Consider the following 13,537-nt stretch of genomic DNA (forward strand, 5'->3'; position numbering starts at 1 on the left):
TTATCTTTAATTTTTATATATTTTATATAAATAAATTATATTTACTTAATGCATTTATAGAAAAACAAAAATCATTTGCTCTTAGCAACCAAAATTTACATTGAAAATAAAATAAAAAGGACAGTCAAGGTTAAGTTTTTTTAAGTTTATCTATCTTTTATTTTTATTAAAAAGATTAGCTTTTATTTTAGTATTTAATTAGCGTTAATAATTATTTTTATTTATTAATTCATATATTTTTTAAAAAATTTAATTAATTAAACATAAACAACATCTTTTAATTTTTGAATTAAAAAAATCATAATATCTGAAAATATTCTCTTAATGCTGGTGCCATTTTCTCTCGAGTTAGAAATTAACTTAAAATTTTATTTCATAATGTGGCGCGGGTTACAGTAATATGATAAGCTTTAATAAAAATCTCAAAAGGAGAACTCGTGAAACTCTTCTCTATAAATTGAAGGGTTTCCCAGTCCAAATTTATACTCCCAAAAGAGGCCAAAGATAGTGCGCCATGAAGGGTTTGTTTGGTTGTCTAGATGCCATGGAGAACCACAAGCCTTACATAGCAATGGTCCTCGTACAATTTGTGTATGCAGGCATGGCTTTGTTCTCCAAGGCTGCAATTGCTAGAGGAATGAATTCTTTTGTGTTTGTCGTTTATCGCCAAGCTTTCGCCTCAGTATCGTTGCTTCCGTTTGCTTTCTTTCTTGAAAGGTCAACGAGCACTTCAATGTTGAATTGCTCTCTCAATTAGTTCATAATAAAATATAAAATTCTCATCTGATTTTTTTCTTTCTGCTGATTCTGCAGGAAGGAGGCTGCACCCTTGTCGTACGGCTTACTTTTCAAGATCTTTTTGGTTTCCTTGTGCGGGTAATGGATTTCGTATTTTGGATTCTAACTGTTAATATTATCTTATTTATCACTCCTATTGTATTACAAAATCTGCATCCAATTACCGCTAGCTCATGTATTCAAAATTCTCAGTGTTACTCTGAGTTTAAACCTTTACTATATTGCTATCAACTACACCACTGCAACACTTGCTGCTGCAACTACTAATGCAATTCCTGCCATTACATTTGCCATGGCTGCCTTGTTAAGGTAAGCTGTCTTCTACATCTTAATTAGTCTTAACAATTTAGCCTAACATGAATATATATGTAAGTGGTTTTGTTCAAAACTTCAGGATGGAAAGCATTTCCATAAAACATGTGCATGGAATTGCCAAGGTGCTGGGTTCTGTTATAGGTGTTTCTGGGGTGCTAGTGATTGCTTTTGTTAAAGGGCCTCCAATAAAGTTCATGAATTGGCACCCAGCCAATGATCATGGCCAAATTCAAGATTCATCAAAAACTTGTTGCTCTAGAGAGGAGTGGATAAAGGGTACTCTTCTCATGATTTCAGCGAACACGCTTTGGTCTTTGTGGCTTGTCTTGCAGGTTAATTCTTGTTCATCCAACTTCTTCTCTAATAATGATTTCGCTTTGGTCTCTTCTCTGTTTTCTTCTTCTTCTTGTGTTTTTTTTTCTGGTATGTATATACTTCTCTGTTGTAACTTTTGGTGTTATGGGCATTAGGGTCCTATTATCAAGCAATATCCAGCAAAACTACGCCTTACCACTCTACAATGCATGTTTAGCTGCATACAGTCAGCTTTTTGGGCCATTGCGGTAGAGAGGAACCCTTCATCTTGGAAGCTTGGCTGGGATGTTAATCTTCTTTCGGTGGCCTACTGTGTATGTCTAATCCATTATCAAACTTACACACTCATGATCATTTCATTATTAAATGAAAAGGAAAAAACATAAAATTAAACAAATCCCAAACCCTGAAAATTCCATTTTGTTCCTCAGTTCCTTCCTTATTTTCCACAGAACCATGTGCCATATTAGAGGTCTGGCGGTTTGATTTGTTCAGATCATGGAAGCATGTAGTTTAGAGGTGGTTGAAATCAGAAAACCCGGTCACGAATGAGTTATAGAAATTCAATATTTTGTTCGATTTAGAAACAGAGTACAGTATGCCAAAAACTTTAAAATCTTGGGTTCCAATTTCTGTCAATTACCTCCTCCATTACCAAATATCTATTGCATAAAATGGTATGTTTCAATATGCAAATATACTAGAATTCTTAAGTTTTGTTTGCTTAAAACCAAGGAAAACGCTCTCATTATTTATTGTAGTCTTTTAATCTGTCAGCATCGATCACCACTCTGACCGGTCGACTGCACTTCAAATATACCAGAATTCTTCAGTTTTGTTTCTGATTCAGTGGTGTTTGGCTCTGACTTTCAACATGGTTTCAAAAGTAGTTTGTGGGTTCTTACCGAACATCTTCCCAATAGTTTTCTCCTCGTAATTTTTTGTTTTACTCTTCCTCTTCTCCTGTTGCAGAACGCAGATATCCCGTATGGCATGATTTTAACCGCCTCCAACATTATATTTGCTCCAATCAGATAAAAATCTAAACCAGTCAAATCAATTACATTATCAATAAGTAATTGCGTTAACCCAAAATGGAAAGCAGAAGAGCTTTTGCTTCAAATATGTCTCTACAGTTTCCTCTTTCCTGAGAATGTCTCGTTCAGTCACCCATCATGGTGCGATATTTGGTGGCTATGAAGATATTCCTCAGTCATATCACATACGATGACATGAGCGTGTGTAAAAATGCAATCACTCACGCGCGCGCGCGCACACACACACACATATTATATACTCCGCGCATGCCTGCATGTAATTACAGGTAGACATGTATTTGGCCCTTTCTTTACCTGACTATGAAGTGAAAATGGCAGGGTATAGTTGTCACTGGCATTACTTACTGGCTGCAAATATGGACAATAGAGAAGAAAGGACCGGTTTTCACATCAATGTTCACTCCGTTTGCTCTTATTATAACAGCAATTTTCTCGGCATTCTTGTGGAAAGAAACCTTTAACTGGGGAAGGTTAATCCTATACTTTGTCTAGAGGCTATCAGTTTTCCAAACAAATTAGTAAAAGACACAGTCCAAAGTATTTTTTTCTTATTGGACCACGATCAGATCATATCATTAGCCCATGACAATTGACAAGGTCTATTTTTAATCTTTATGGCAGTGTTGGTGGGGATGTTTTGCTGGTGGGCGGGCTTTATGGCGTATTGTGGGGCAAGAAGAAAGAAGATGGGAGAAACGTAACAACAAATGGACAGAACACTACCGAAACGAAAGAGAAGATCACTCTGGAATGCATTACATATGATTGAGTGATGGGATGGTAATGTTGCTAGTGGTTTTCATGCCGAGGATCTCCCACAGTAGATATTGATCCTGAAAAGTGAAAACACCACCGAACCTGAAGAACTCATCCCATTGGGATTTCCTTTTTAACAACGGATTTTATGGTTTGTTTAAGTTCTTAACTTTTTGTTTCTCCTTTTTTTTGTCTTGCAACCATGTATATATGTATTATTATGCTGAAACAATAGCCTGTAATTCCGATAGTTGTATTGGATCAATCATTGTGTTCCCCCATTTCCAAAACTAACGAGGTTTATAAAGATGGGAAACGGTCACTAATCTCTGGAATTGCCAATCTCTTGTTAAGTAATACAATGGCCAACCGAAAAAGGAGAGGCGATCTGAAAGTTTCAAGAAAAAAATCACAAAATATCTACTCCATTCCACAGTTATCTTTAATCGGATAGGCCCAATATTCAGCGCTTAATTTAGAGTCGCAGACAAACTTGCGAGTGTGAAGATGACAAAGAAAATCACGATCTTTTTAGCGCTAATTCCAACTTTCCGAGGTACGAATGTCTTTAATTATGGCTTCCACGTCCACCACCTGACCAAATGGGGGAAGGAAGTGCCAGCACTTATTTTCTCTGTGCATGGTAGGGATGATAATCTAACTTGAATTCGATGAATATCTTGTCTTATTATGACAAAAACTAAATATTGGAAAGAAATTATTATAGATAAGAGATATTTTATTATAAATTATAATAATAATTTTATTTTAATTTTTCATTTTATCTTTTCATAAGATGTTTTTTTAGTTATTTATATTTTTTTTTCTCTCTTCTAACAACTAAAATATACAATTGTTATTTTTTTTTTATTCTTCATCAAATCTGGCATAACCACTAGACCCAATAGACTTGTATCTAGCTTGGCCGTCAGATCCACGGTTCTTGAGTCTAGCAAGGCCGCCAGACTCAAGGCTATTATTATTATTATTATGATTTATATTATTACTACTACTACTTGTGTCTGACATGGTTGTTGTGGTTGTTGTTGTTATTATTGTTGTTGTTGTTTTTAGTATTATTATTATTATCCACAAGAGACTTGGGTCTGCCGATCATGTCAAACCCAAGAGCCTTGGGTCCGCGACCATACCAGACCCAAAAGCTTTGGATCTACCGACCATGCCAGACCCAACAAACTTGGATCTAAGGGCCATGTCAGACCCACGTTACTTGGGTTTGATCTGACCCAAATTTACTTAAATAATAATAACAACAACAACAATAAAAATAATAATAATAATCATAATAATAACAACAACAACAACCATGTCAAACCTAAGGTACTTGGGTCTGACAAACATCCTTTAAAGTATTCTAAACAGAAATGTTAATTAATTTTTTATAAAAAAAAATTTATATAAAAAAAAACTAAACTATCCTTGAAGTATCCTAAACAGAAATCCTAATTAATTTTTTATATAAATATTTTTTTATTTTTTATTAAAAAAACATTTAAACTATCCTTAAAATATTATAAACACAAATGCTAATTAATATATACTTATTAGTTAGATCTCAATATTTTTTAATTAATGACCCAATATTTTTTAATTAATGACCCGATATTTTGTACTTGGATCCGCCATACCCATGTCTAGCATGGTCGTCAGACCAATGTCTGTTGGATCTAACTTGACTGTCAAACCCATGTGTTTTGAGTTTAACATGGTTGTCAGACCTAATTCGCTAAGGTCTAACATGATTATCAGATTCAGAGGGTTTAAAATATTCTCTATACTTTTAATATTTTTTATATATTGATCATGGATAATGGTTACTGAATGCATACAAAACTAATAAATTAAGATTATAGTATAGATATAGTAAAAAATTGATCAGTAGATACCCATTAACATGCTTATATATGTGTGTGAGTTGATAGTATCCAATGGTGGTGCATTTCATATCATTTGTACAAGGTGCAAGATATTACAATTAAAATAAAAGAGATGGCATGCTCGCGCGTTGTCACGGGTTTATAAAATAAATGTACTTGATAGTATTATAATTGTGAACTAGCGCTAGATAAGTAATAAAAACTAAAGGTATGATGGAGCCAATATTTCATGACAGAAAAAAAAAGTTGTGTTGGTGATCAAAAACTTAGAGACTGAACAAAATGATTTGTAACAATTCACAGTGTTTTGTGAGGAAAGATACAGTACTTTTGCCACATGATTTAGCTTTTATGTTAATAAAAAGCAAAAAAAATTACAAAACTAAATTCTCTACCAACTTAATATTAAAAAAAACCAACAAAGATAATTTTGGAAGGAAAAAAACCCATGAGGAAAAACGTTGTAGCAATTCATAATATTTTATGAGGAAAACTACAGTGCTTTCTCCAATAAAATCGACAAAGATAATTTTAGAAAAAATCATAAAAAAAACCATTTAGACAAATACTGTAGCAATTCACAGTGTTTTGTGAGAAAAGTTACAACGCTTTCCACATATGATTTAGCTTTATTGTAATTATAATTCTTAACCAACTCAATATTTAAAAAAAAATCGACAAAAATAATTTTGAAAAAAATCATATGGGAAAACACTGCAACAATTCACAGTGTTTTAAAGAAAAAAAAATTTCAAAGCTAAATTCTCAATAAGCTCAATATTAAAAAAATAAAATCAACAGAGACAATTTTAGAAAAAAAAATAACATAAAAAAATAGAAAAAAAAAAACCATGTTGGAAACACTGTAGCAATTCACAGTGTTTTGTGATGAAAGCTACAGTGCTTCCCCACATGATTTAGCCTTATTTTTAATGACTTGTTATTGTAATTGTCAACCAGCTCAATATTAAAAAAATAAAATTGACAAAGACAATTTTGAAAAAATCATAAGAAAAAAAATCATGTTGAGAGACACTCTAGCAATCCACAGTGTTTTGTGAGGAAAGCTACAATGCTTTCCCCACATGATTAAGCTTTATTACAAAGTTAAATTCTAACCAGCTTAATATTAAAAAAATAAAATCGACAAAAATAATTTTGAAAAAAAATATTACAAAAAAAAACACAAAAGAAACTGGAAAAAAACCATGTGGGAAAAAACACTATAGCAATTCACAGTAATTTACGAGGAAAGTTACAGTGGTTTTCTCATTTATTGTAACTGTAATTTTTAACCAGCTCAATATTAAAAAATAAAATCAAAAAAGATAATTTCTGAGAAAATCATCAAAAAACAAAAACAAAAAAAAAAACCATGCAGAGAAACACTATAGCAATCAACAATGTTTTAAAAAAATTACAAAACTAAATTCTCAATCAGCTCAGTATTAAAAAAATAAAATCAACAAAAATAATTTTGAAAAATAAAAAAATAAAATAGAAAAATTATGTAGGAAAACACTGTAGTAATCCACAGTATTTTAAAGGAAAAAAATTATAAAACAGGATTTTTAATCAGCTCAATATTAAAAAAAATAAAATCAATAAAGATAATTTTAAAAAAAATAAACAAAAAAAAGAGGAAAAGTTGGAAAAAAAAAAGTAATTTTGAAAAAAAAAACAAAAAAAAAGGGAGAACGTTGGAAAAAAAGTAAAAAAAAAAAAAATTATGAATTACACGGTGTATTAGATGAGTGAAACACCCACCCCTTTAGCTGATTGCTCAATGTAGATTGCACTTGCATGCTGATAGTCTTGTCGGAGGTTGTTCATATAATAAAGAGAGCAGTTATTCATTTTAAAGTCTTAATTTGAGTCTAAGAGGTTATTGCTAAGATATTAAATTTCTTAACTTTTTAAGGATAATATTATTAAAAATAAAAAAGTTTTGTGGGTGTTTTGATGTTCATCATAGTGTTGGCCCACTTACAGACTGTAACATTAGATGAATAGTCGAGCATGTTTCCCTTTCTTTTATGCTAGGAACGTGGTTGCTCCTCAACCACAATTTTCACTTTTCTTTTTGACCTTTTATCGCTCAGATAAAAGCCTTCAATTCATCTGCTTTTCTAGACCTGAAAAGACAGAAGAAAAGGAAGCAAGGGAGGTGGCGTCAAAGAAGAAAAGGCTGCAAAAAGGGGCCTTGCTCACACGTCAGTGATTATAAGAATGCTATTTCCGGTAGTGATGGTTCTACGACCGCCCTCAAACCATCTCTTGGCTCTCATCTCCAAAGACTACATCGACCGACCTCGAACCATCTCTCTTCATGCAGCATATTAGTTCCCTTTTTCTGACACCATTAATAAAACAAATCGTTATCCATTAATTTTTTTTTCACTTAAGATTTTACACTTTAGCTAAATTTTGGTGCTAGATTTAAAGTTGTGTTTTTTTCTACGACAGACCTGTACTGTTTTTTTAGTGGTATGTGGTTTTACAAGCTTGAAGTAGATTGGGTTATTACACTGGACTGCACAGAGATATTTTTGAAAAAAGAAGTTTTGTGACTACCATTGTAAGTTTATCTCGATGCTCTTATATTTATGTAACTTGAGCTTTTTTTTTATTTCTTGGTTTTAATCATTTAGTAATTTTATGAGTTTTTAAGAACTTGAATCTAGTTTGTGAGAAAAATTGTTAAAGTTATCAACTTTAAGCAAAATTTATAAAAGGTTTGTATATTTGATGTGTTTTTCCTATAAAGTCTCAGTTCTTTTACCGTATTGTTTATTGCTACAATGTGAAAATATTTTAAAATTTTAGGATGGAGGAGTCGTTCAAAGAACTGGGATAGCTTGTCGCTACTACTATAATGGCTGGTTTTATTCTTTTATATTCTTGAGATGGCCGCATTCCAACAAAAAACAATGTGGGTTCATTTGTAAGAGAACAATACAAAGAATGGGAGCCTAGTTCTTCTATGGGTTTAGAATCTTTTTTTCTAAAGGCGGTGAAGATGTTAAGATGATTAATTGATGTTATTGTTTATATATATAGATGGTTAAGATTGAGATAAAAAGAATTAGAAGAATTAGAAGAGGAGAAGCTAGCAAAAGCTACGGGGAGGAGGAACTTCAGTTGTAGCAACGGAGAAAGAGGAAGGCTAAAAGGAGGTATGGATTGTCTTTTTCTTATGCGTTTTAGAATGGAAGTGACAAGAATGATATTGGTAGGTTAATAAAGAAAATTGCATGATTCGGTGTGGTACGTAGCTAGGTTTTATATATTTCGTGTAGTAATATATATATATATATATATATATATATATATAATTGGTTCTGTATTGGTTGCATTTTATGAGGGGATCGAAACCTATTATTTTTTAAAAGAGAATTGTCGCTCTAATTTTGTTATGGATATTTGCAGTTTCTCCATTAGTTTCCAACTACGTTTATCTTTTATTTTGCAGTTTTTATGTTTTAACTGATCATTCTTTGTATATATGTAGTTTACATTGCTAGGTTGAGAGTGGTATGTTTTCCCTTTACACTTCACAGAGATTGTCACATAGGATCTCGTTTTTATAAATGTTAAGCATTCTTTAAAACATGCTCTGGCAATTTTATTTTATTTCTTTGCTTGGGTTATATATGTCAAGAGATTTGAAAGGGTTAGGTTTTTCCCATGGTTTAATATTCTTTGTAGTGCTCAATCCTTTACTAGGATGTACTTATGCTCATTTTTCTTGATTTCAGCTCAAATCAAACAGTCATCTAAGACCCAAAAAAGCACTTGCATAGACTGGTTTATGCTTTTAACCTGTCATCTTTTAGCATCTCGGCTGATTCTTTGTATCCCTTCGATGTCTTTTGATCTTGTTTCTGCGTTTTCCATGTACTTACTGCTTATATAATTTTTTTCAGAGCCGAACTTGATCTTACATTTCACTTTCATTGTTGATTCTCTGCCGCTATTTATTGTATGTGAGGTTCTTTTGTCTTGCTTTGAAATGTGCTTAGGTTGTGAAACTTATTCTTGTTACATTTCCCGTCCTTTTTTTTTCTTGAGGTTTTTGTTTTTGTTCCCTATCATTTAGCATCTCTTGCTTTTTTTATAGGCTTTTTATCGATCAATCGGCATCTTAATGAGGTATCTTTTTCTTTTAAACTCCTATTGCTAATTCTTTGCTTTTATGTTGTTTATGCTTTGTCTTATGCATCATGTCAGTTGCTGGGTTGTATTTTTTTTTTTTGGGAAAGACTTGTTCTATCTTATTATAGAATGTATTAAAAGCCTTTCAATGATTATATTGTGATGTGTGTGCAGCTTTAGGATCCATGTTCTATCATCTTATGTTTATGTTCTGTTTTATTTTTATCTAACCTGCGATACTTCCGAACTGAGCACTTGGTAGGTATGAAAACATGATCTATTCTTTGCGGCGAGCAATTGTTGTTGCCTGTTGCTTTCTGCTTGTCGTCGGTCTTTCTCCCATCTCTATTACCTTCTTCTTATGATTTAAGTTGTGATTTGGATGTTTGTGCCTGATTTTATTTTGTTTGGTCAGAAATCTTTCGATTCTATTTCTATTTTATGATATCTATTATTGAATAGTTGGCGTTGCCTATTTATTTGTTGTGATATAAACCTTCTCATAGAAAATCCAATAATTTTGAACAAATAGAACTTCGTTTTTTATTGATTGAGAATGGTTTTTGATTGTCTCTTAAATCTAATTTTCTTTCTATATGAAACATATAATCGAAACTCATCTCATCCATTTAGCAAGCTAATTATTGGATTAAAACTTGCAAATTACCTTATTAGCAGCAAGGTGTTATTTGTTCGTTAGAGGATGCTGTCGTAATCAAGCCAAGGAAGGTTAGTTTCTTAATGGCACATGTGTATGTATTTAATTATTCTTTACCTATCAATTGTAGCATGCCAAAGCAATTATTTCATAATCTCATTAATGTTCCATGCATGAAATAGGTTTTTTTTTCTGAGTTTCCCAACTACCAGTGTTAATAAAAAATCATGGCTACGTGGTTGCTAATATGATGGCCACTGGAGACTTACATGGTTGTTAATTTCAGGACCCGTGAGATTAGTCGAGGTACACGCAAGCTAACCCGAACATCCACGTTAATCCAAAAGAACAAATCATGGCTCCACAGTTTTGCAATTGTTAATGTTTTGAAATTATTTAGTCTGAGTTTTATAATGCTACTCCCAAGAATTGCATTTAAATTAAAGCTTTAAAGTTTGAATGTCATAAAGTTTTTAACCGCTTCATTAATCCATTGAAGTTTGGTTTCAAAAAATAGTGCTGAACTTCTCGATCTCTTTTCACTTGGGTTTCCTACGAGAAGAAGCTGCTGCTCCTAAGCTCCTCATCAAGTTCATTCATGTTCAAGCGATCCTGATATTTATCAACCATTATATTTTACACGTTTAAGTTAGTGGATATGCAACTTCTGGCGGTGGTCGTGGAATAGCAAGAGAAGATTTGTTTGTTGATGGTGGAAAAACCTAGCTAGGTAGGTGGAAGCATACCAGCACAAGGACAAATAAAAACAAATTAAAAAAAAAAAAAAACTGTTTGTATTCTAACCACAAGTACATTCCCAAAAGACATAAAGAAGCTTCGACTAAGATATTAGAGGCATCGATCCAACATACCCTTTGAATTGATTGGCGAGGATGTCACTTTGGGCCTTTTTCGCGCATTCAGTCTACGACCTCCATGCTATTTTATTTGCTTTGTTTCATACAATTTGGATCATATTGATTATTGTGTGCTTTTCTACTTTGCTTTTTTATTTGTGTGTGTGTGTGTGTGTGTGGTTATCAGTGAAAGCTTGGAGAGGTTTCTGTAGTTGCTGCTTTTATTATCCTGTTCATGGTTATGTACGTTTTATTTCAATGTTAGGGTTGTTTCCCCCGCTTGACCCTCTTCCCATTTGTTTTTCGCCTTCCTTTTGACTCCAGCTTCGGATTGTTTTGACTTTTATCTTTTAAACAATATCAACAGGATGCATGCAATGAATTCTAGCTCTCTAATGGCTCTTTCTTCACAAGGTCCTATGCGTTGTCATTTGTTTGGTTGGAGATTGCATCATTTCGTGCTTCTATATGCTTAAAAAGGGCTTTTTATCGCCTTAGAGTTTTTCCTTAAACGTATGGATGGCTGCTTATTTTTTATATGAATTTTTCTTAGCTCTTAAAGTCATGTTTTCTTGTGTTTTAGATTGGGAAATTCTCTTTCTTTATATGAGTGCTGCAATGATCTGTTTTCGTTCACGACTGGTTGGAGATATATAGCGATATTGCGCTGTGATTAAAATTGTATGTTCACTGCAATGAACTCAAATATTGCTCGCGTTCTTGTCCTGTGTGTCCTTTTCTTTTTGGATTTCTATTAATTTTTCTATCTTTTTCCTCTGTTCTGTGTATTTTCCACTGTTGTCTTTCTCTTTAAAGAGATTTGCTAGTTACTTGGCTGTGCTAAACAGGCTTTGTACATATACTTTTTTTTACTAGCTTCTCCGAGGACAGAATCCAAATTTTTTAAAAATATATATTCAGCGTGCCGTTGCAATTTAACACTTCCTTTCAGTACAGTGCAGGAACACAAGCTACTGTATGCTGGGGGGGATACAAAGGTAAATGTGTATTTATTTTACTTTTAACCGTAGTTCTTTTTTTCATAATGATGATGTTAAAAAATATAACCATTTAAAAAATACTAAAATAAAAAGAATATCCTGCCAAACCTAAAATCATAAGAGATTATAAGGATAAATCAAATATTTTTTTGCATTTTAAACCGCCTCATTTCCAACATTAAACAGAAATCTAAACAAATTTATATCACCGTTATAAACACAAATCAGTCGCACGTGTTTCCTATCTAAGCCCTTATTTAGGATTGTAGCCTAAACTGAGGTGGGTTAAAAAAAAATTATTAAAATTATATTTTTTTTTTAATGTTTTTGGTTTATTTTAATAAGCTAATATTAAAAAAAATAAAAAAATATTATTTTGAAATATTTTTTAGTAAAAAAAATTGAAAAACAACTAGTATCACACTCTCAAACACGCCCTAAAAATATTCTTTATATCATCAAGCTACACTGAAATAGTGTTCGGAAGTGTGGTAATTGTTGTTTTTCAAAGTGTTTTTCACTCAGAAATACATAAAAATAATATTTTGTTATTTTTTTAAGAATTATTTTTCACCTCACTACATAAAATAATTTTAAAAACATTAAAAAAATAATTTCAAACAAAAATAATTTTCAAAATCATAAAACATAATTTCAACAGCAAGAAACAAATATTCTCTCAAGGTCAAAGATAACAGTGACTCTATTTTTATTTTTTTTTCCTTGAACTACGTAACAATAAGGCGTTTGTATCCAAGCCCAATAGTTTAGAGTTCATTGATTTTTGGGTTGGCCTAAGCCCTATCGTAAGCCATTACACTATGAGACGTACTGAAAAATGAACAGAAGGCTCACAGAGATTTAATACTAGTGGGATTCGAACTTGAAATTGTTTTTGATAATTGATAACGGTACCATTAAACTTAATTTATAAGGTGTTGTATTTGAGAAAGTACGAAGAAGAAAATGAGATGCAAAGTTCTCTAGTTTTAACCATCTAGATGGTGACTCAGTGGTAAGAGTTTGGGACCAAGAGGTTTGCTCTCTCTGTAATCTCATGTTCGAGCCTTGTGGTTGCTTATATAATGGCTACTGGAAGTTTACATGGTCGTTAACTTCAGGACCCGTGAGATTAGTCGAAGTGCACGCAAGCTGGCCCGGACATCTACGTTAAACTAAAAAAAAAAATTCAAAGTGAGCCCATCATGCTAAAGATAACATAGTCGAAGAGGAAGTTGAAAAATAGTTTCATTCTGTTGATATTAAGATAGAGAAGGTGGAAGAACATTGTGCTCTTTCTGTCATGGATATAAATCTTGCAAGCAAGGATGTGGAGAACATGGTGATTTCTGAAAGATCATATGAAGATATAGTTGAAGATTATCTTAGGGTTCCTCTCCATACAAATGTTGAGGCACTAGAAGTGGCAACTGAGAACATGTATATAAATTCCTAAAAGTTCACAAGATTCAGAAGCTGTCAATTTAGCACCCGAGATCCAAGTCGAAGCAAGATGTCGAAAAAAAATTATAATTTTATTTTTTTTCTTTTTTTATAGGCTTTGCTGCAAATAAAGGGAAACCTTAAGAAATTTAATGGATAAAAGTGAACAATGGTGATTTTTACAATAATGAATATATCAAAAGTATAACCAAATATGAAGTTTAGGCAATAGGCAAGGACTCGTGTGATTTCTTGAGCATCAATAGCTCACTTGTCTAGGTTT

The 13,537-nt window shown here is 32.4% G+C and overlaps 1 protein-coding gene and 1 long non-coding RNA gene across 5 annotated transcripts; both read left to right on the forward strand.

The window, feature by feature from the left end:
• The first annotated feature begins 455 nt into the window (after positions 1-455).
• Positions 456-3,568, forward strand: LOC7492467 (WAT1-related protein At1g43650). 2 transcript variants are annotated; one of them, XM_002306660.4, is made up of 7 exons: positions 456-717; positions 814-876; positions 991-1,107; positions 1,193-1,445; positions 1,584-1,742; positions 2,805-2,956; positions 3,108-3,568. In XM_002306660.4, the coding sequence occupies exons 1-7, from the start codon at positions 515-517 to the stop codon at positions 3,253-3,255; spliced, it is 1,095 nt and encodes a 364-aa protein (XP_002306696.2). In that variant the 5' UTR covers positions 456-514; the 3' UTR covers positions 3,256-3,568. The 2 variants fall into 2 exon arrangements, with proteins under 2 accessions (XP_002306696.2, XP_024456845.1); XM_024601077.2 differs by lacking the exon at positions 1,584-1,742 and having other exon boundaries at positions 465-717.
• A 3,630-nt stretch (positions 3,569-7,198) lies between these two features.
• LOC112327521 (uncharacterized) lies at positions 7,199-10,741 on the forward strand. 3 transcript variants are annotated; one of them, XR_008059185.1, is made up of 3 exons: positions 7,214-7,718; positions 8,201-8,316; positions 8,899-10,741. It is a non-coding gene; the product is annotated as an uncharacterized LOC112327521 (long non-coding RNA). The 3 variants fall into 3 exon arrangements; XR_002981832.2 differs by having other exon boundaries at positions 9,261-10,741; XR_008059184.1 differs by having other exon boundaries at positions 7,199-7,718; positions 8,201-10,741.
• Positions 10,742-13,537: the final 2,796 nt, after the last annotated feature.

This window comes from Populus trichocarpa, chromosome 5 (genome assembly GCF_000002775.5).
Source record: "Populus trichocarpa isolate Nisqually-1 chromosome 5, P.trichocarpa_v4.1, whole genome shotgun sequence".
Taxonomy (NCBI): Eukaryota; Viridiplantae; Streptophyta; class Magnoliopsida; order Malpighiales; family Salicaceae; genus Populus; species Populus trichocarpa.

Excerpts from the sequence above, each read along its gene's own strand:
- LOC7492467 (XM_002306660.4), top strand. The coding sequence starts at position 515 with ATGAAGGGTTTGTTTGGTTGTCTAGATGCCATGGAGAACCACAAGCCT. Across the intron at positions 1,446-1,583 it reads CTTTGTGGCTTGTCTTGCAG|GGTCCTATTATCAAGCAATA; the intron begins GTTAATTCTTGT and ends TATGGGCATTAG. Across the intron at positions 2,957-3,107 it reads GAAACCTTTAACTGGGGAAG|TGTTGGTGGGGATGTTTTGC; the intron begins GTTAATCCTATA and ends TCTTTATGGCAG.